General features: G+C 45.6%; 2 protein-coding genes across 4 annotated transcripts; one reads left to right on the top strand and one right to left on the bottom strand.

Annotated features, from left to right (window-relative positions):
• The first annotated feature begins 126 nt into the window (after nucleotides 1-126).
• Polr3A (RNA polymerase III subunit A) lies at nucleotides 127-9,434 on the top strand. Its single transcript, XM_075688986.1, has 5 exons — nucleotides 127-1,660; nucleotides 1,968-2,267; nucleotides 3,805-4,087; nucleotides 5,322-6,826; nucleotides 8,450-9,434. The coding sequence occupies exons 1-5, from the start codon at nucleotides 524-526 to the stop codon at nucleotides 9,389-9,391; spliced, it is 4,167 nt and encodes a 1,388-aa protein (XP_075545101.1). The 5' UTR covers nucleotides 127-523; the 3' UTR covers nucleotides 9,392-9,434.
• On the bottom strand, nucleotides 7,365-22,743 carry Uqcc1 (Ubiquinol-cytochrome c reductase complex assembly factor 1). 3 transcript variants are annotated; one of them, XM_075688991.1, is made up of 9 exons: nucleotides 22,531-22,743; nucleotides 22,375-22,464; nucleotides 22,167-22,239; nucleotides 22,036-22,093; nucleotides 21,826-21,940; nucleotides 21,652-21,732; nucleotides 20,342-20,455; nucleotides 19,443-19,586; nucleotides 7,365-7,412 (listed from the first exon to the last, which is right to left on the bottom strand). In XM_075688991.1, the coding sequence occupies exons 1-8, from the start codon at nucleotides 22,642-22,644 to the stop codon at nucleotides 19,488-19,490; spliced, it is 744 nt and encodes a 247-aa protein (XP_075545106.1). In that variant the 5' UTR covers nucleotides 22,645-22,743; the 3' UTR covers nucleotides 7,365-7,412; nucleotides 19,443-19,487. The 3 variants fall into 3 exon arrangements, with proteins under 3 accessions (XP_075545106.1, XP_075545107.1, XP_075545105.1); XM_075688992.1 differs by lacking the exon at nucleotides 7,365-7,412 and adding an exon at nucleotides 7,551-7,694; XM_075688990.1 differs by lacking the exon at nucleotides 7,365-7,412 and having other exon boundaries at nucleotides 19,191-19,586.
• Nucleotides 22,744-23,202: the final 459 nt, after the last annotated feature.

The raw sequence follows: 23,202 nt of genomic DNA, 5'->3' as shown, positions 1-23,202 counted from the left end.
CGTCACTATTAAGATTTGGCTTGTAAGAGCTTTTACGCGTAAAAATTGTGAAACGTCGCGCGAATTCTTTCTCTACAAAATTTCCCGGTAGACTCTAAAACTGACCCAACTTCCAAGACATGTTGGAAACTATGAAAACTTATGGCAGCCTGCATGAGCAGAACCGCACGCACTGATGGTACAGTAAGTTTGTATAGGTGTTCTGTAGTACAGTTATAGTGAACTAGAAGGGCTTTCTAGTTCACTTTTGTACAGTCAAAGCTGGTTCTTTATTCTATGGTAGAGTCTGTACAGTCGTGCAGTGAGCTACTGATGGCAGCCTTGTGATTGTTAAGAAGTTGAAGTCGCTAGAAGTCGTGTCTCGGCGCGACTGTAAAACATGTACTGTTCCGAGTGGTTCCGAGCACAGGCAAGATAACGCAGTGATCACATTTGAAGAGCTGTTCAAAATTCTTGACAGGTACTGCGATGTTTTACTATAATTAAACTAACCATTTTGCTACTGCGGGCAAAGACGGTCAAGATGGTCAAAGAGCAGTTCCGCGAGGCGGACACCTCCATGAAAATAGCCAACATCAGTTTCGGCGTTCTCAACGCGAACGACATCCAGCAGCTCAGCCATGTGCACTGCGTCAGCAAGAATCTCTATCAGCGAGAATCTCTGCACAAGTCTGTGCCGTATGGCGTTTTGGACAACAAGCTCGGTACGAGCCAAAAGGACAAGAATTGCGAGACATGCGGCAAGGGCCTCACCGACTGCGTCGGCCACTTTGGCCAGGTGAGCCTGGAGATGCCCGTGTTTCACGTCGGCTATTTCAAAGCGGTCTACAGCATCCTACACACCGTGTGCAAGACCTGTGCGCGTGTCATGTTGCCTCCAGCTGACCGGGCCCGTTTCCTCGACATGGTGCAGCGCCCGTCAACCTCCTTCCTGACGAAGAAGTCGTTGCACAAGAGGATCGTCGAGATGTGCCGCAAGCAGGCGAGCTGCCCGTACTGCGGCGTCGTCAACGGCCAAGTGAAGAAGTGCAGCCTGCTCAAGTTCGTGCACGAGCGCCTAAAGGCTCACAAGAAAAACGAAAACGTCATCAAAGACCTCCAGGATGATTACCAGGAAGCCCGCGGCTACAATCCCGAGATCGACACGGTGATCAACAAAGTGACCAGCGATATTCTCAACCCGCTCGTCGTTCGCGACCTGCTCCGCAGGATACCGGATGAGGACGTACCGCTGCTGCTGATGGACGCGCGCTGTGGACGTCCTGAAGACCTAGTGCTCACGCACATTCCAGTGCCGCCGCTCTGTATTCGGCCGTCGGTCGTGTCTGCGCTGAAGGCGGGCACGAATGAGGACGACGTGACGGTGAAGCTGACCGAGATCATATTCCTGAACGACGTGATCCAGAAGCATCGCACCACCGGCGCCCGGATGCAGATGATCATGGAGGACTGGGACTTCCTCCAGCTCCAGTGCGCGCTCTACGTGAACAGCGAGACGAGCGGCATCCCGCTCAACATGCAACCCAAGAAACCCACCCGCGGCTTTGTTCAGAGGCTGAAAGGAAAGCATGGTCGCTTCAGGGGAAACCTCTCGGGCAAGAGGGTGGACTTCTCGGGCCGCACGGTCATCTCGCCCGATCCAAATCTGCGCATTGACGAGGTAAGCAGCCTGCCTGTTTGGCTGGTGCCATATGGCCCACAACCACAGTATCCATATGCTTGCTTTTCTTCGTTCAGCACAGATTAAAACATGAATGCACACGTTCGTCAGATACCTTAGAGCCTACCATCGTATCACCGCTTGGTCATAAAATCTCAAACTTAGCGTTATTTTTTCTTTCTTGTAGAATTCTGCCTCATTCAGCAGCTGGGTATAAATGTTAAAATATTGTTGAGAAGGCAAGAACATATTTTAAATATGTGAATGTGTGTGAAAAGATTGGTGATCCTTGCATTTCAAATTTTAGGTTGGTGTACCAGTCCACGTGGCCAAGATCCTCACCTACCCGGAAAGAGTCACCCAGTACAACCTTGAGCTGATGCGGCAGCTCATCCGCAATGGCTGTGATGTTCATCCTGGTGCAAATTTTCTGGAGTGCCGAGGTTCTGGCTTCAAGCGTTTCCTGCGCTATGGCAACCGAGAACAGCTGGCCCAGCAACTTCGGCCAGGCGACACTGTTGAACGGCACCTCAGGGATGGTGATGTTGTGCTGTTCAACCGGCAGCCTTCACTGCACAAGCTCAGCATCATGGCTCATGTTGCAAAGGTTCATTGATTGCCTATTGCTCTTGTGATAGCTGAAACAACTGTTCTGCAGAGAAACAAGAAGTCAGCTCGAGTAGCACCTGCATTACATTATTTATTTATTTTTATTTATGAGTACTGCAATATTGAGCAAGATATTAGCATCTTGATACACATGTAAGTACACAAAAGAAAAAAATTGCGAACTACATTCAATTTACACTGCTTTCAGAGTTAAAGTATCAATAATTTAAATGATATCACTATGCCGGCTACGCAAACGTTGCTTGCATAGGCAACTTATGTGCTTACATGGACACAAGTTTCAGAAAATAGAAGAGTGAGGAAATAATTAACAGGCATGTGTTAAATAACTTAAAAATTTTGTGATTACGATATATGTTTGTATTAGAAACTTGACAATTGTATTCGAAGCGAACTTTATTTTGTTTGATAACTGCTAAAGCAATTGTGCTTTAAGACACTTATCATCAAATTTAGTGCTCAGTATGCTAAATTAGCATTCAGAGGTGGAAATCTTGACATAAAGTCTTGTTTTTGCCAACCGAGCGCAGGGGCACAGCTGTTATCAGCTCCACCCAGTTCCTAGACTGGCTTGCTACATGGAATGAGTTACGTCACATAGGGGGCTTGTTTTCATGTCGGGAGTGCCGCCTGTGAATGTGAAATTAGTGTACCGAGTTTCAAAGTCGATGATCAATATCTCAGAGCCCAAGTGCTGTAGCAAAAAAGAATTGAGAAGAAAAAGCTGACATTTCAGGCACCATTATTCCTATAATTTTCAGTACGAATAGTATGATGAAAGAAAAAAAAAGAGAGTGGGAGAAAGTAAAATCAAAGTACAATGAAAAAGTGAAAAAGAAAAACACACAGTCTAGACCACAGTAATCTTCTGTCACTGTAGCTATCTTTCGAAGTGAAACAATTAATAGACGTTCACATCTTCATTGGGTTGCCACAGCTTATTCTCTGGAGCGGTTCACGCATCTACAAAGTGCACATGTTGCTGCTGTCCCTAGTGCATTTGAGCACATGCTTACTCGAGCTTACAGCAGCCTAGGGACTGCCAGTGAACTTGATTTGCAAAGGCTTATAGATAAACCAGTGATGGTTGTTATGAAGCTCTGTTGCTTATTTAATCGTAGGTGTGGATATGACATTTTCATCTTCATTTCAATTGCTGGAGGTATAACAATCTCCAAGTTATTGCAGCACACCTTATGACATTTGTTGTGCAAAACAATCATTATTAACCCCTTATCTGTGCTGAACAATACAGCTTCTTCTTCCGATGGGCCTCTTCAAAGTGTCCTTTTTTGTTGTTGCAATTAGTATGTGCAAGTGTTTTAAAATTTTGGAACATTACACAAATAAAGGTCAGCTTTGGACAAGCCCTGGTGCTGTGTCATGGGACAATCACTCTCATGCTTTCACTTTTGCATGGCACAACATCCAAAGTGGCAATTTGTACTGCCTCTCCTGTCCACACATCCGACAGCTATGGGACACAGATGTCTTTTTTAAATTTCTTCTTCTAGGTATTGCCTCATCGAACCTTCCGGTTCAATGAGTGCGTCTGCACGCCGTACAATGCTGATTTTGACGGGGACGAGATGAACCTCCACCTGCCCCAGACAGAGGAGGCACGTGCCGAAGCCCTGGTGCTAATGGGAACACGTGCGAACCTAGTGACGCCACGAAACGGCGAGCCTCTCATAGCTGCCATTCAGGACTTCATCACTGGTGGCTACCTTATCACTCAAAAGGACGTCTTCCTGGATAGAGCCAAAGCTGGTCAGCTGGCGTCCTGTATGCTTGCAGGTATGATCAACTTCTTTTTGTTACGTGAACAGATAGATTTCACTGGATTTTTACATAAAATATAGATTATTACCACAGCCTTTTCCTTCATAAACTGGATTTTAAAACACCTCGTGTTTGGCGCAGCATAGCCTTAGCCGGTTTTGCGCCATTAAACCCCATTTAACTAACTAAAGATAGATTTCACCTGCACCGAGTGGCATAGCCAGAAATGTTTGTTGGGGGTGGGGTGGGTGCACAGGGAGGGGAAGGGCACCCCTGACTATGCCACTGCCTGCGCCGCAAGTTCCACTATGATAATAATACTGGAAAGACTGCCTGTAGTGGTAGTCCACAGCTGACTGACTGTCAATTACGGTTGGGTGTGCTTTCGTTCAATGACTGGTGGATCAGACAGCACCTCTTCCTTTTTATGCATTTGTTTGTGACAGCAGGAAGGATTGCTGAGCAGGTAACGGAAAATTACATAGGTGAGATAAAGAGAACTATACAGGAGCGACAGGATCAGTACTTGTCCTTTTCATTTGGAAAGGGCAGCACAACGTGAAGGACAAAAAATAGTACAAGTCAGGCACCAGATCTTGCTTGTGCTGTGGTACTCAAAATAAATCTGTTGTGCTCATGCACTGGAAGATATGTACAAATAAATAGTAATAAAGGACATGAACAACAAAAAGCAAAGCTTTCACTTGGCAAATTCCATCTTATAAATGCAAATAACTCTCTCCCAATCTAATTTTTTTAACTGCAGAAGATGACAAAAATCACAAATAAGTCCATTACATGAGCTGTCACATGTGCCTGGCAAACAATGTTATTCGCTGTTGTAAAATCAAACTTTAAACCAATAAAATTACAGAAAAAATTCTTCCTGTGCCTATGGTGAAATGTATTTTAACAGACAAGAATAGTAATTACACAGTGATACAACACTGTGATCTCAGATAAATCTCTGTACCTTTGGCATGGAATTACCCAGTTGACCATGCTATCTACTTGGAATCTATGTTAGTGGCTGATGGCTAGTGTCAGCGCAGTATTTTTGCAGCCATACAGTGCCATTTCAGCATATATTACTTTCAGTATGTGAGCATTAGAATGGGCAATGACAATTTCCTCTCTTCATTGTATACTCACTGGCGTTAAGCATATGCAGTGAGTGAAGGCTGCCTTATTTCATCATTGGGCTTGCAGTGATGTGTCTCAGTGTTAAAAACTGCTTTGTGGTTTGCAGGCAAGGACACCAACATGAGTGTCGAGCTCCCGCCACCAGCAATTCTAAAGCCAGTGTGCTTGTGGACAGGCAAGCAAATCTTCAGCTTGATCATGCGTCCCAGTCGCTCATCTCCAGTGATGGCCTGCCTACGAGCCAAGGGCAAGTCATATACATCGGGAGAAGAGATGTGCATCAACGATGCATACGTCCTAATCCGCAACAGTGAACTGCTCAGTGGAACGATGGACAAGGGCACCATGGGGTCTGGGTCAAAGAACAACATTTTCTACATTCTTCTTCGGGACTATGGCGACCAGTACGCTGCCGACGCCATGTGGAGGCTGGTGCGCCTCACCGCCTACTATATTCAAAATCGAGGATTCTCCATTGGCATAGGTGACGTGACTCCGGGTGCTGGCCTTATAAAGGCAAAGCAGGACCTGGTGAGTGCCGGCTATGCCCGCTGTGAAGAATACATCCAGCAGTTGAAGTGTGGCAAGCTTCAAGCTCAGCCTGGTTGCAATGAGGAGGAGACTCTGGAGGCAGTGTGTCTCAAGGAGCTCTCTGTTGTGAGAGACCACGCAGGCAAGGCCTGCCTGCGCGAGTTGCATAAAACCAACAGCCCGCTCAATATGGCCGTGTGTGGATCCAAAGGGTCCTTCATCAACATCAGCCAGATGATTGCTTGTGTCGGGCAGCAAGCCATCAGTGGTCATCGTGTCCCCAATGGCTTCGAGGACAGGTCACTGCCTCACTTCGAGAAGCACGACCGCTCCCCTCAGGCACGAGGCTTTGTGGAGGACAGCTTTTACTCTGGTCTCACTCCAACTGAGTTCTTCTTCCACACAATGGGAGGTCGAGAGGGGCTGGTCGACACAGCTGTGAAGACTGCCGAGACAGGCTACATGCAGCGCCGCTTGGTCAAATCCCTGGAGGACCTCTGCTGCCATTATGACAGATCGGTGCGCAACTCATGCGGTGAAATCGTCCAGTTTTGCTATGGAGCTGATGGGTTGGACCCTGCCTCTATGGAAGGCAAGGAGGACAATCCTGTCGACTTTGGGAGAGTCATGGAAGTGACACGAGCTCGGAACCCTCACAGGGACGAGCCACCGCTTGACATGGATGGGATTTTGCAGCTCTCTGAGGAGATTCTGGGCAGCCAGGATATGAGTGCATGTGGAGAGAGCTTTCGAAACGATCTTGAAGATTTTCTGAACACTTACGCTAAAGGTGTTGCAGAGACGCATGCACTGTACAAAGTCAAGGAAAAGAACATTCCAGTGCTGAAGCAGCTGAACCGGTTGACATCATCGCAGCTGCGCAGCTTCTTTGATACCTGTCGAGAAAAATATCTGCGTTCTGTCATGGAACCTGCCACTGCTGTCGGAGCTGTGTGTGCACAGAGCATTGGAGAGCCGGCCACGCAAATGACGCTGAAGACATTCCACTTTGCTGGAGTTGCTTCCATGAATATTACTCAGGGCGTGCCTCGGATAAAGGAAATCATCAATGCCAGCAAGGTAGGCTTTAAGTTTTTTGGTTGCATGTAGATGGCGTGAACAAAATGAACCGAGATAAACAGGTTCACCTTAGGTATGGTGAAGGAAAATGTATGTGATGGTGTAATATCCTCTTCACAGAAGAAATATAGGTTGTTTTGCATAGAAGTTTTGTACACAGAGACTGAAGCAAATATGCACATGTACTACCTGGGGCTATCATCAAAACACTGATGTCCTTTGTAAATGTACACCATGATACAGCCAGCCAGTAATGCATGTTGAAAGTAACTGACCAAAGCATATTGCTGCTGTTGTGCAGGTTAATATGTTTATGACAAATTTATCATATGGGCTTTATGTATTTATGTATGGGCTTTTGAACAGACAAAGGGGCATCAAACACAAGCTGAAAATGGGTATGAACAGGTAGAAATCGCTCTTAAATTCTCACCATTTGGTAGCGTAACTGATTGGGCTAGTTTATGTTACATCAGTTTTGTGTGAAGGGTGAACATTTAACGGAGACACAGGAACGGGAAGACGCGAGGACAAGCACTATCTTCCAACTGGTTAGGTTTATTTTGAAGTGACATAAGTAGAGAACCTAGAAAAAAAAAGAACAGAAAAATGTCATGAACACGAAAACATAAAGAAAACAACAAAGCTGGATGATGAAAAAATAATTTATGACTGCACATACTTGCTTGCACATTCCAAAAATCAACATTCCTCTTCCTGTGCTATGAATGCAGTTTCAGTGATGCGGTGGCAGCATAGGTCAGCATACTCACTCACGCAAGTGGCGCCTCATAATCACTCCAGACTCGTTTTACTGGCGTGAGATAGTGAGGAACAGTGCGAGTGGACGTGGGTATAAGCAGGAGTGCTGGTGAGTAGGAAGAGGAATGAGAACTGGTTAATCGGTGACAGTGATTTTGAGCAGATGTGAGTATGTACACAGTTGGGTGCCAGTGAGTATGTATAGAAGTGCCTATGAATGCAAATGAGTGTTGGCGAGTATGATTGGGCATGGGGGGGGGGGGGGGGAGGAGGAGTAGGAACGTGAGTGAGTACAGATGAGTGTGCGTACACGTGAGCCAGTACATAGTCTGTGAAAATATTGGTGGGTGAGTATACACTTATTTTCCTGGCTTACAGGTAGCCGGCATCTTTTTGCCTGCTGGCTGCAGAAGTATTCTCAAGCAGTGGGCTACACCCACAATCCTGGCAATGAACTGCTAAGAAGCCCTCGTTCCCATTTTACATATTGATATGGTGCCTTGCAGTTGGCCTTTCAAACACCCGCTCAGTCCTACGTAGAAGACACTGCAGCAAAAAGAGTATTCTGCGAACAGCTTTGTGCACACAGTTAAAATACTGCATGTGATGCTTAATTTGCATCGAGCTTTCCTGGTTTAACAGGACAGCTGCCCTTTGTCAATTCAAACAGCTTATGCAAAGCCGAAAAAATAACCTTAACACCCGTATGCTGGACCAACCAGACGCAATGCTTGTATGGCATTACAAGCTTTCTTGCTAGGCTATCTCTTGTAGAACACCAGTTTAAATGCAGAGAATAGCTGCTTAATATCAAGTCATTTGTGCGAGTTATAACAGAAATTGTGTGTATGTTTTATGCAGTCAATCAGCACGCCAATCATCACAGCTGCCCTGATGAATGACAAAGATGCCGAGTTTGCCCGGTGTGTCAAGGGTCGCATTGAGAAAACCTTGCTGGGCGAAGTGTCGGAGTACCTGGAGGAAGTCTTTCTGCCTGATGACTGCTTTGTGCTTGTAAAGCTTGACATTGACCGAATTCGGCTGCTGCAGCTGGAGGTTACAGCAGACACGATCAGTTACTCAATATCAACATCCAAGCTTCGCATCAAGAGCCAAAACATTAAGGCCCTTGGTGCCTCCTTGCTGACTGTTCGACCTACTGCCAGTTCCAAGGCATCCTTGTACTATGCATTGCAGAATTTAATGGAGCAGCTGCCAAAGGTCGTCATCAAGGGCATCCCGAGCAGCTCGCGGGCAGTCATTCATGCTGATGACTCGCTTGGGGGCACCAGGTATCGGCTTCTCGTGGAAGGGGATGGCCTGCGGGAAGTGATTGCCACTTATGGTGTCAAGGGTACGCATACATCCTCCAACAACACCTCAGAGGTAGAGAAGACGCTCGGCATTGAAGCTGCTCGAGCCACAATTATCCGGGAAATTGGCGTCACAATGGCAAGCCATGGAATCAGCGTGGATCGCAGGCATCTTATGCTTCTTGCAGATCTGATGACTTTCAGGGGAGAGGTGCTCGGCATTACACGGCATGGCTTGGCACGGATGAAAGAAAGTGCGCTCATGTTGGCCTCATTTGAGAAGACAGCGGACCATTTGTTTGATGCTGCCTACTATGGGCAGACAGACGAGATCTCAGGAGTCAGTGAGAGTATCATCCTAGGTGTCCCTATGGCCATTGGCACAGGCTTCTTCGACTTGGTGCACAAAGTGGACTGGCAGCCTTTGGCCGCACCACGCAAGCTTGTCTTTGATCGCAGTGAATTTCACATTAAACTCGGTGAAGAGTGATAAAAAAAATTTTTTACCTGATGTAAAGTGGTTATAACTTATTGCTTTGTTGTAGGAATCTTTTTATCAGCAATAGTCATTATGTAGATTCAAAAATAAGAAGTCTTGAATCAGATATGTGTTGAATATTGGTTCAGTGGGGGGCTGCTCTAGTTATGCATGTGACTATGATTGGGAAAGTGAAGGGTAAAGTGCAAGCTCTTGGCCTTACTGTGATCGTTTACAATAAATGTAAAGTACTAACAGTGCATGTTTCCAGCCTTCTTGAGTTGGTGTTTGTGCCTGTTACACACCATCTCTAAAGCAAGCCGATCTTAATATATATATACACAGAGGCAGCCAACGTTTTCACAGCGCATCAATGAGTTCATGTTAGCATGGTATCGATGTCGCAGAGCCATAGCCTCCATACGATATTACAGTTGGAAAAGGTCATGCATCATGTCAGTAGCTGAATTACTAGGTAAACTTGGATCAACAGATAGTTCTCCTGAAACAAGCTAAATAAGCAGCATAGCTTGTACATTAGTAGTTCCCAACTGAAATATTTTATTCAAGAAATCAAAGAAAGTGGATTGTATAATCATATCTGTTATGTATTTTCACGTTGTGTATGATGATCATTTTTGTGCACATTTGGAATGATTGAATTTCCTTCAAACATTGAAGAAGAATGTTGCAAAACCAATGATTATTGGTAACAATGCCATGTTGCACTGGGAAATGGTAGCAGTGGCGCTGGAGCTGCTCTTTGGCCTTTGACCTTAGTTATGGATCTAGACGATTGTTTCACTAAAGCCCACATGCAAATGTTGCCATGTGAAATAAATTGAGAAATTTGGTAGTGTGCACCAAGTTGCCTTCTAGATTACAGATGGTTTGAATGCCTGCAAGCATGCACCCCTTTACAAAAGACTGGACTTGTGGTTGTACAACAAAAGCAGCATGTTTATCAAGGCTTAGTAGTTGCAGGGGACTCAAATCTTGAGGAGTTAGCAAAAGGATCAAAATGGGCTGTAGTATATTTGGCAGGCATTCCCAACAAATGGATAACCTCGAAAAGTATACAACTGCTATATACAACTTGTAGGATAACAAAGCAATCTTAAGATTGGACATAGAACACTGAGCAGAGAACCATGGGTATAATAATAAAGAGAAAAGCGGCATTTTAGGTAATGCAATGTTGCTCTATAGCACTGTTAATAAGATGCAAAGTTGGGTTGGGCACCTTAGATGAAAGTCCTAAGATGAAGCAAAGTTAACAAAGTTGCGTGGACTGAGAGTGTAGAACTCGTGGTCTATTAGAGCCTAGTATAATGGGTGTCCAAGTAAGGGAAATACACTTGCGTGTGAACGCAAATGAGATAAGAATAGAATATTTGTCAGCAGGGCAGAGGTACATAGATCTCTGAGCTAGGCCATAGCAGAGAAGAAGGACTCTGATCATAGCCTTGCAGTTTAACACGATGACGATGTGTTTAACATGGGAACTCAGTTATTGTTCAGCAGGTGTGTTTGTGCTACGGTGGGGACGTTTGGAATCAACTCCTTTTATAAAACAGACACTGTTGTCAGCATACCGACAAAGGCAAGGAACAGCGCAAAGGCCTCGAGCTTCTCAAATGTCATCTTCTTGCATGAGCAGCGCACTCTGCTTCTCCAAGTATGTATTGATAATATTGATAATATTCTTCACTACATTGACTTCCCTTCCGGAAAAGAGCCATCCTGGCTACTAGGGACAGGACACGACAGCAGGGTCATAGTAGTGCTTTAGCTCGCCTATATGCACGATCTCATGCCTTCGGCGTCGTTGATCTGAATGTGGCTCAAGTAGCTCGATGACGTAATTCACCGGTGAAGTTTGCTTGACAACACGGTAACGCCATGGTACTCCGAAACAAGTTTCCTCGACTGACCGGGGCTGGTTGATGGGATCCAGAGCCATGCAAGTGAGTCGGGGGTATTAGACATTGGAACCTCCGAGACAGCGCGATGGTGTTTCTGGCGTTGCTTATCAGCAGTGGTGAGCGAGCGAGCAATCTGGCGACACTCTTCAGTGTATTTAGCGGCTTGAGAGACTGTAGTCGACTCACTTATGTCAGGGTGGTACGGAAGGATGGTGTCTAGTGTGCACGAGGGCTCGTGCCCATAAGTTAAGTATGGAGAGAATCCAGTAGTGGTCTGTGTAGTGGTATTATGGGTGCACGTCACAAAGGGAAAAACATGGTCCAAATTTGAGTGGTCGGAAGCGACGTAGATTGCCAGCATATCGCCCAATGTGTGATTAAATCTTTCTGTCAAACCGTTCGTTTGAGCATGGCAGGCAGTGGTAGCTTGGTGAAAAAACGGTGGCACTGCTTTAGAACTGCTTCGACAACGTCCAACAGAAAGTCGTCCTCAGTCGCTAAGCAGCATACATGGCGCACCATGCTGTAGAATGATGTGTGCTAAAATGATGGAGGCAACGTCACTTGCCGATACAGGTGGCAATGGCGAAGTCTCTGTGTATTGCGTGAGATGGTCGATGATAACGATTATTCAGCATTTGCCAGGAGGGGTGATGGGAAGAGGTCCATACTAGGCGACGCCAACGCGGTCAAAAGGGCGCGCAGGACAAGGCAACAGTTGTAGAGGAGCGGTTGAACAGCAGGGGGGCTGCAGCAGCAGGGCTTTGGCACTGGCAGGTGAGACAAGAATGGATGTAATGGCGAACAAAGTGGTACATTCCACGCCAGTAGTAGCGGAGGCAAAGGTGGGTGCAAGTTTTCAATACTCCAGCATGTGCGCACTGTGGGCAAGCGTGGAAGGCGGCACATATGTAAGAGTGCAGATGGCGGGGAATTACCAAGAGCCACTTGTGTGCTTTGGAAAGACAGTTGTGATGGTATAGCAAACCGTCACGAAGAATTAAGTGGGGCACTTGACGGCGTATTTCCCATGAGACAGGACGCAGCGTGGGTTGAACAAACAAGTCGATAAGGGAAGCAAGCCAGTGGTCCTTCCTTTGCTCCTGAAGCATGTCGGTGATGGCTAAGGAGGACACATTGTAGGGAGACACAGACAGGGTCACAACACTGGGTGGGAGAGGTGAGCGAGACAGAGAATCCGCATTAGAACGTTTGTGTCCCTATTGGTAAATGACGTGAATGTCGTACTCCTGGAACCGTAATGCCCAATGGGCGAGTCGACCAGATGGATCTTTCAAGGAGGAAAGCCAACATAACGCATGATCTGTAACCACGTCGAACTGGCAGCTGTAAAGGTAAGGGTGAAACTTTCCTATGGCGCATATGATATGGCTAGGCACACATATGGCTAGGCACTCTTTTTTTCTGTAGCCAAATAGTTAGTTTCGGCTTTAGTGAGTGCACGGCTGGTGTAAGCAATGACGTACCTGTCAAACCCAGGTTTACACTGGGCAAGCACAGCGCCGAGGGCAGCCCCGCTAGCATCTGTGTGGAATTCGGTCGAGGTGAATGGGTAAAAAATGTCACAGGATTGGAGGTGACGTAAGTAGGTGGTGCAGTGTGGCAAATGTATTGTCGCATGCTGGTGACCATTCCAAAATGTCGCGGCTGCTGCGGAGAAGCTCAGTCAAAGGTGCTGTGATGGAGGCAAGGTTACGAATGAAATGACAAAAATATGAACAAAGGCCAAGAGCACTGTGAAGCTCTTTCACTGTGGCCGGTTTAGGATACTCGGATAAGCAGCTTCTAAGATAAGAAGATTAAGCAGCTTCCAAGCACTAAAGCAACACTTCTTTAAATTGAGTTGCAGGCCACCGGAACTGAGGCAAGTGAGGACAGCTTCTAGGCATTCAAGGTGTGTCTTGAAAGCATGTGAAAAGATCACAATATCGTCCAGGTAACACAGGCATGTCTGCCACTTGAGGTCGTGGAGAATTTTATGGATCACGTGTTCAAAAGTGGCAGGTGCTTTGCAGAGCCTTAATGGCATCACAATGAATTCATAGAAGCCATCAGGAGTAACAAAGGCTGTTTCAGGGTGGTTAGCCTCAGCCATTGGGACTTGCCAGTAGCCGGAGTTCAGGTGTAATGAAGAAAAGAATTCGGCACCTCGTAAGCAGTCCAAGGCATCGTATATGCGAGGCAGCGGATAGACGTCCTTGTGCGTGATGTTCAGCCGGCGGTAGTCAACACAGAACCTTATTGAACAGTCCTTTTTCTTTACGAGAACAACTGGTGAGGCCCATGGGCTATTTGAGGGCTGTATGACGCCACGCTGAAGCTTATCAACTTGTCCTGCGACGATGCGGCACTCAGAGGCTGACACACAGTATGGGTGCTGACGTAAAGGAGCTTGGAGACCAGTGTCGATGTGGTGAGCTACGATTGTAATATGGACCAAAGAAGGTTGTAATTGAAGCTGGCGTGAAAGCATTCAAGTAAGGAGATCAGCTGTGCATGTTGCTGCTGTGTAAGATGTGCATTGACGCATCGAGAAAGGGCATCAGTAAAGGGTAGAACAGAAGCATCAATGGTGCCAGTCTGAAGAGAAGACGGTGGGTCAGGAATGACGCATGTAGATAATGGATCGAGTTCGTCAACACTGCCAAGCCCCTCGCACCGCAGTAAAATGGAGGTGCAGGGTAACGGATTGGAAACATAGATGGCAGTGGAAATAAGTATCGTCAATTGTCAGTACGGCAAACGAACCAGAAAGCACTTGCGACGGACAGCGGTTTCAGAAGCAGCAAAAAGCATGGTTGAGCCAGTAGGCACGTCACAAGAAAAAGATACCAGAGTGGATGAGAAAGGGGGTATCGCACTGTCAGCAGCAACAAACACTTTTGCAGGCAGAGCCGGTGAGTCGACAAAAGGAAGAGGTCACACAACGGCGAAAACTCGACTTCGGTGTGAGCAGTTGATGATGGCATGGTGAGCGGAAAGGAAGTCCCAGCCCAGTATTACATCGTGGGAGCATTGTGAACGCACAACAAACTCAGCGGTGCACAAAACATCTTGAATCATGATGTGTGCTGTGCACGCTGTGAGAGGGTGGATTCGTTACGAGCTAACAGTGTTCAATGTAAAGTCAGAAAGCATCGTCTTTATTTTTCGGAGTTCATGGCAAAGTTTTTCAGTCATTACAGACACTGCGGCTCCCGTGTCAACAAGGCCTAGAACAGGCACAGCTTTGACGCAGACGGCAACAACATTTGAAGGGTACAAACGAGGTCCTGAAGAGTTCGAAAGCTGCAAACTTCTTGCCCCGGAACTGCAGCTTCTAGTTTTCCTCAGGGACAGGCTGAAGGGGTCGCAGCACTGGTGAAAGGGAACGGCTATGTGGTGAAGGTGACCGACGTGCATTGAAAGTTCGGCAAGTCGAAGCAGAAGGAGGACCATATGGAGGATTCTGAGGTGTCGATGCAAAACCATAGTTATGTGGGTGTAAGTATTCACGAGAGAAAAATCCACACCAGTGGCAAAACTGCGCTATGTGGTCTGGGATGCCGCATGAGTAGCATATGGGGTGGTTGCCAAGGGTGCCCCAAGGGCTTTGAGAACGAAGTGCTGGTGGTGAGCTAGGACGGACAGCCCGGTGTGCAGGTTGAGGCAACGCAAGAAAGGTGCATGTTGGCATGTAGGAGTTGGCGACAGGTAAAGGCCGAGGTGTGACTACAGCGTCAGTGAAGGTGCACGGAGGCAGAGGCGTGACGACAGATCCTGTGTAGTTGAGCGGAGCAGTCACCGGTAGCACAGGTGCTGCAGGTAGCACCTTAGAAACTTGCTCGTGAAGCCAATCCTCCACGCGCTGTAAGCCAATCCTCCATGCCCTGATCGTCGGCTCCGCTGAAAAAAGCAGGGTTGCGCTGCCGAACTGTGCCAGAACAGACCACAGTCAGAGGCTGGGAGGCAACTGGCTGCTCTTTGTCCGTGGCCATCGCAGAAACAGGAGGCAAGGTATGGCTGCGGAGATCCAGGGTTATAGGGAACCAGCAAACTCCACCAGATATAATGGGGGCATTTGGAATCTACTCCTTTTATGAAACAGACACTGACAAAGGCAGGGAACAGTGTGAAAGCCTCAAGCTTCTCAATCGCCATCTTCTTGCATGAGCAGTGCACTCTGTTTCTCCAAGTATCAATAATATTATTCACTACAGTGCATATATTTTCTAATAGCTAAATGCAAGATTCCTGGTAAATCTTGCTTCTATGCCTTCTACAATAACATTTTAAAGCCTTTGGCAGGAAGACAACCTTAGTAAAGCAAGATAACATAATTAAGTGAAGACCTTTCTTCAGAATTCTAGCATTTGCAGAGATGCAAGATTGCATGAAAATTTCCACGCTGCATAGGCAATTGGGTAATGTCACTTGGTGGGCCTGTTAAACACTTGTAAGCCTTCTGAGCTTGAGGTGCTCTCAGCATCAAGACAGGCTGAAAGTGAATAAACAATTTTAGAGTGCAGCTCTTAGGCGGCCGTTCCTGCGGCAAGCATCAGCAAAACTGAGTGAACGAGCACAATGAAGGACGAAAGAACGAACATGGAGCGCAGCACGGTATGAAAGGTGGCGATAGTGGAAAGGGTGCGAGGAGGAAAGCAGAGGAGGGCGCAGGGAAACATGAGGTGGAAAGTGGAGGATGTAGCAAAAGCGTGAGAAGTGGAGCGCCGTATTTTTTGTATTTTTAGAACCCACATTTTATTCATCACAATTACCTAACACTTTTAAAACGTGCTGCAGTCATATATGTTCTGTGTTCGCAAATTCGGCATCCATAAGCATTATGAAACATCGTTCCAGTGCACTATTGAACACGGACGAGAAGAGAAAGACAACACGAACGCCGGACTTCAACTGAACTTTATTCATAGAAAACGGGGCTTTATGTAGACAGGGGGAGGGGGGGGCTGCTAGTTTGCAGGACCACCCAAAAATATTTCCTTGGTCCAGGCAACAAAAAGCGTCGAAACCAAAAGAATAAAGGAATAAAAGCAAAAAATGAAAAAAGGTGAAAAAACCTTTCTCTCTTTTCTTCCCCTCTTTTTCACATCACTCCATACAATCTTGCTCATCTCCCGCCCTACTTAGCTGATTCAACACACGTTTGCCGTGAGATAATCAAGTTCTTTTTTCCTGAGTAAAACAGAAGGAGCACTGACACAGTAATCGTTTTCACTGGAGATACAAAAGGCTTCAAAAATTTCCCGGGTTTTCCGATTGCTAAATTTGCGCAACACACACGTTCGTCCGAAAAACGCCTTGCATGCTGGCTTGTGCGAGCAACGATGAATGTGGTCGGCTAAGTGACCAGCGCCACTTAGCGAAGTAGCATTCCTGCGATGCTCTAGCAGGCGTTCATTCAGACAGCACCCAGTTTGGCCAATATAGCATTTCCCACAGGCGTGGGGAATACTATACACAACACCGTCACATTTAACGAGGGCTTTAGTGTGCTTTATTTTTCAGGCTGGCTTCTTCTCGGATTCGTTTACTAAGCGAAACATTCGTCCCAGCATTTCCGGTGCTGAAAACACAACATGCACCCTGCACCTGTAGTCAACCTTCTTGAGGCGGTGAGAAACCTGGTGCCAATAGGGCACTACAACAGGGCGCTGTAGCAGGCGCGCGTCTTTTTCCAGCTGCGCCTCTCACCAACCTTTACCTCGTGAATCTGGCTCTCTACCACCGAGGCCATGATTTCTCCGTGGAACCCAGCCTCCTCCAGACGCCTTAGCTGGACGTCGACGTTGTCACGAACTTGATGTTCACAGGACTTCTCTAAAGCAGAACGGATGCAGTTTATTGCTGTAGCTTTTTTTACGAGCTTGGAGTGGGCCGATTGATAATTAAGAATTTCTTTTTTCGACCGTGGCTTGTACTGCCAGCGCACACGTGCTCCATGAAAAATAAGACACATCAAGTACTGGATGCGACCATCCTGTGGCAGTTCGTGCGTGAACTTCATTCTAAAGGCGTTACTAGCAAAAATATTGAGAATGATGATTATGCTATTGCCTCTATCCTGGGCATCAGTCACACCGATTATCACGAGATAATCGTTGACATATCTAAAAACTTTCTGCACGCCTGCGTTGTAAAGAGACGCTTGAATGCGCTTGTCAATACTTGCTAAGAAAATATCGCTTAAAAGTGGAGCTAGGCAAGAACCGATACATACTCCTTCTTTTTGGATAAAACAGCTGCCATTAAAGGTGATAATGGTGGATGGGAGATAAAACGATATTAGCTCTAAAAAATTGTCGTTTGATAACCCAGTCATGTTTTGGAAGGCCACTGGTGCCGTGTCTTCAAAGTGACCCTTAACGGCGCAGAAAAGCTGAGGATGAGGCAATGAGTAGAACAGGTCTTCTACATCAATAGAACAAGCGAACCTCTTCTGACACAAGGTTTCACAGCCAGAAAAATATTTGATAACCTCGGTAGAATTTTTTGCCAGAAAAGGGTCTTCTAACAGAATGGTACTAAGCTGCTTCTGCAGATACCTTGACAAGATGCCCTGCCAAGAGCCCTTCTCAGTGACAATAGCCCTAAACGGAACTTTTTGCTTTTATTCCTTTCTTCTTTTGGTTTTGACGCTTCTGATGACTGTTGCCTGGACCAAGAAAATATTTTTGGGTGGTCCTGCACACTAGCAGCCCCCTCCCCCTGTGTACATAAAGCCCTGTTTTCCATGAATAAAATTCAGTTGAAGTCCGGCGTTCGTGTTGTCTTTCTCTTCTCACCCGTGTTCAATTGTGTGCTGGAACGATGTTTCATAATGTTAATCACAAACAACTAGCCCAGCTGTTCATACTTAGCGTCATCCATAAATTGGCCAAAGTGAGTGTTTTTTGATATGCTCATGGCTTCTGGCATGTGTTACATAACACTGCCCATTACTTCCAAAAAGAAGAGGAGGTCGTTGGCGCAAAATGCTCCCGTTACTTCTGGGAAGAATCGAGCATTACTTTCATTCCTGTCCTGGCTTCTCCATAGAATATTTCTCGTACTTCTGATCAATAATATAGGCTCAGTATAACTCTATTAACAACAAACCCATTGTCTTTGGCACATGTCAAGTGCTAGCCATAGGTCTATTATAGCTGCTCCGCACAAATTTGAAGGTTGCTAGGTCGCGACAATGGTGTACTTTCTCTTTTGTGAAAGAAGTCTTATCAAAATTTTGTTATGCTTAAGTTGCCCAATGTCTCCTTTTTGATTCTTTTTCCCATTTTGTTATTTGTTGTGAGTACTTTTCACTACCTCCAGTGTTTCCAATCCTCCTCGTCAGTATGAACCATTTGTTGAGGCCAGCCACATCAACAATTAACTTTCAACATCTGTGTACTTGAGGCTTAGGTATGACACAGTAAGTAACCCGAGCCTTCCGAATGCATAAATCCAGTAATAAACTGCATTTGGCATAAAGTGGCCAATAGCGGTAGCTGGAGTGTCATCATGTCGCAGGTGATGTTTCTGTAAGGCTTCCTATGAGCCATTTTCAATTGTTATTGCAGATCAAGTGAGCCCAATCAGCCTAAGTGTGAATTTCTGTACATTACGCATGTGAAAGGCTTATATTCCAGATTACAACCTGAAGTAATGCCATTACTTACAACAAGCACAGAACAATGCAATGCAACTTACATAATTTTATGTTGTGGCGCTTTGGTAATTCACATATATCTGTAACACTGTTTACAAAGCACATAGTGTATTGCAGATATGCTTGACACAACACCTGCTTTGGCTCTGCAGTGGGACACATGCCATCAGCCTCAAAATATTATGAAAGGCTGACAGATAAGTTCTTGGAGACAATGTTGCAGTTCCTGCACAATGCAGAGCTACACACTTCTGTTTTCTTTATTATGCTTGTGTAAATTCAACCCCCATCACTACCCCCCAAAAAAGTACTTGTGATGCTACACACAATATAGCAGCACCAAGTGCCTTGAAATGTTTCTTATCTAATGCCAGAATAAAACAACAGACGAGGCTAGGATGTGTTGAACCCAGCAGCAATTGCAAGAATTTGGGCACCACATTACCTATATTATTATATACATGCGCACACATGCTGGCATGCACACTCCTAACGCATTGTGGATCTTCGGGCACTAGTACTGTTTCTTGCTCTCGCAGTCCAACAAAGGAGTCCAGCTTATGCTGTGTTCTGCTATAAATTGATCCAATGTCATGTTGTCGAGCATATGAACCTGGAAAAAAGAAAATACACTCTTGCATTGGTGGTAACATGTGGGAATGACGCCATCAATTGGCAGGACTACTTCAGAGAACTAATGAGTTGCACTCTACAGATGAAACATGACTGCAGTGTTTTTAGCACTTTCAAAAGGAGCCTAGGCAACATGGCCGCAAGTGCAAGCAAAGCAATGACTTTGACGTGAGGCATCTACCACGAAAAAAAAAGTTGGCAAAAGGTCAACTAGTAAAATACACGTACATTCAATGAAAAAAAAAAAATGCGTGGAAGACAGTATGTTGAATTTTCGGAATATAAGAACTGAAAATGCTGAGCTCTACTTATATGCTTGTTTTGCTTGCTTGTTGCTTTTGTCATATAGACGTAATAAAGGTGCTGTCTAAAGAAAAAAAAAGGAAATAAACGAAAAGCTGCTAAAGCACGATATGCAAATGCTTTACTCTAAACATTTGCCAATTATACTAGAAAGACTGTCGTAATGCTAAGACTGCCAACTAACACAAAATTTACAGCGCTTAAGAGGATTTACAAAAAATAAGATGTATTCAACATTCAGCTTTCTTTGCCTGGAAACTTCTCATTGACTATCATCAAAAACAAGACAATGCAATTACCTAGCGGATGGTTGTTTGTATGCCTAAAGCAATAATTGTCTGAGAAATAAATAAAACATAGCTGACACCAACTGTAACTACACTGGATTGATGAAGTAGGTTAGAAATTACTTTGATTATGAACGACACAAACCTGTTTTCGGACGTAGTGCACGAGTGTTTCTAGTGCCACAGGATCTCTGCCTTCACACATGAGAAAAACACGCCAAAGGGCGCTTGCAAGTGCCTTGTCATCTCCTTGGAGACCCTGTAGATAGCACCCACGTGACGCATGTTTCAATTGCACTGCTCAACACAAGAAACGCTTTGACCTCCTGTTGACCAGCTTTTATGTGTGAAGATTAAACGGGCTTTTATTGTTCTGGAGGTATGCTTGCACAAAAACAGTTGAGACAATGAAACATTGTGCCTACGGTATTCTTAACGCTTATTTTTGCCCAGCAAGATGGTATTAAGTGATGTGTAATGCAAGTTGGGTATGAAAGACAACAGAAAAAATGAAGACGAAGCAATTTGTCGTCTTTTGTAGCCCGTCCCACTACACTTCACCTAATGCAATACCAACTTAGCGCATCCTTCTGTTCTTTTGAGGGTGATGTTATCTGAAGGCGGAACCATCTTAGTTCTGGTAAAATTTACTTGAGGACAGTCTCATTGAATGCAGCTGCACCTCGAAATAAAAATCACGGATATCAACAAATTATTGGATATATCAAATATCATAAGAAGCCAACAAACATTGACACTGAGGACAAAATAGGGGAAATTACTTGTGCTTAATGAATAGAATAAAGAAACAATAAATTAATGTAAATGAAAGTGGATGAAAAAACAAGTTGCCGCAGGTGCGGAATGATCCCACAACCTTCGCATTTCGCGTGTGAGGCTCTACCAATTGAGCAGCCGCGGCGCTGTTTCCCCATCCACTCTGTTGGGTATTTATGTTTCCTAGTAGAACCCTGGGAGTTTTAACCAGCGCCACCACTCGCAGATTTTGGCAGTGGATGTGGAACATCCTTCCTACCGCAGGCGTCACGAGAACGTGATCTTTTTGGGTGAAGGCAACCGGTGAATAAAGCCACACATGCTGCCTGAAGGCATTAATGTTGCCGGTTAACTCCCTTTCTTCTCGTTTATTACATAACGAGGGTCTCGAATCCGGCAACATTGATGCCTTCAGGTAGCACGCGTGGGCAGCAGAAGATACTGCATGGGGAAAGTTCAACAAATATCAAATGCAATGGAACAAACTGCATCCATGTGATCAACAGATGTAAGAGAACGTCAGCTGCCATCATTACAAGCCTGTTCCTGATAATTTTACAAAGCTCACTTGAAACAACAGCATGTATTCCTGGTGACCAAGGGCCGCTTGATCAAAACATTAAATGACAGTTACGTGCTATAAGATACTCTACACAAGCTTAAGATAAGGGTACTTACCTCGTCATACAGTAACAGCATGGCATTGAAGTGGTCGCTGAGGTATGCTAAGGATTCTCTCTTTAGTTTTGTTGGCATATACTGAAGACAAGGAAACAACAAAGCAGAGAATTGTAAAAGGCACTATTTTTCCAGCGCACGCAGAATGCAATGAAGTAAAAGGAAGGACGTTACCCCAACTTTTCCGATACGTTTCTCCGTATCATTCCAGAGGTTACGAGGAAGCTCGTGCTGCAGGCAAAGCGCTCTGCGATCGTCTAGTTCTGCCATAGCGCGCGTCATGCACATCCTAGAAAATATAAGTGGTTTGTGAGTCACTTCTCAAGGTGTAAGTCACTGTTGAATAAAAATACGATAACGTGACCGGAGGGAGCCAACACTTGCCACACATGAAGCTCCGCGACAAGAAACCACGATAAGAAGGTGTCCTGAAGCTTGAAGTCTGCCGGAAGAGGACCAAAAACGACACCGTAAACCCGATACGCTCGGTAACTCGTCGAACACAGAACACTTACAAGAGAAGAATGTTCTGAAGTCCACCTTGTCCACACAGCTTTCGTAGATGAAAACAGACCCTACTCTGGTTTCCTGTCAGGAATGAGCAAAGTAAAGGTTGAAAGCACGCAACTGCCTGTGCGGATAACCAGATATACTTCTGTCGGGCATTTGCGGTTAAAATAACACACTAGCCGCAACATTATTATGATGTGAGTGTATACTCACATCTTGAGTTACAAACTGCCATTTCAGGCGTGCCTTTATTCTTTCCCACCTTGAACCCACTGCCACAGAAGCCGCTGGTCGTATTGGGCTCTGAAAATAGCGAAATCCATGCAGATTTAAGCTGAGGACCAGTATGGAGAGGACACGAAACCATACCTCAGAAGCTGCGTGGACATGCATACTTTTGCGCGCACACACAAGCATCGCAGGACGACACCCTATGTAGCGTGCAGCACGATTAAATAACGAAGGGAAAACACGTAACGACATAGTATAGTGATATAGAACGCCAAGCTATTTTCTATCGCTATTTCTCCACTACTCTCACGTGTGCGGACATGCAGACGAAACGACGAATCAACAAACTCTAAGCTAGTGATGATGATGATAGACAATGCGTGTGGCGATTGGCATAGCATGAAAAATAGAGCAAGGACTTCCTTTGAACGGACGATTTCTTCGTCGACACCTTCCTTTCTTAAAATTTCTTTGGAGGCTTTGGGAAAGTGATTTTTCGACGCGTCATCTTGGTCGTTAACGCTCATGCAGCCTCGTCTTCAAAAGAGAAAAAGGAACCGGGTGGAGTGGAGAGAGACAGAAACAACTTTACTTGCCGCCTGTTTCTACACGGAACGGCACCCAAATCAATAATCAAAATTTTAGGCACTCAACTAGAGGGGTACCACACTATCGTATGGTGTCCGGCACACGAGCGACTGGCAGGAAACACGAGGGCAGACCGTATTGCTCGAGGATTAAACGTCCGAGCAACGGCATGGCCTAGCCACGACCTTCCACCGAATTCACGTGACATCCTCCTACAGCAAA

The sequence above is a fragment of the Dermacentor variabilis genome, chromosome 4 (assembly GCF_050947875.1).
Source record: "Dermacentor variabilis isolate Ectoservices chromosome 4, ASM5094787v1, whole genome shotgun sequence".
NCBI classification, from domain to species: Eukaryota; Metazoa; Arthropoda; class Arachnida; order Ixodida; family Ixodidae; genus Dermacentor; species Dermacentor variabilis.
Note: the sequence above shows the minus strand (reverse complement) of the source record. Positions and strands in the feature narration are given on the sequence as shown.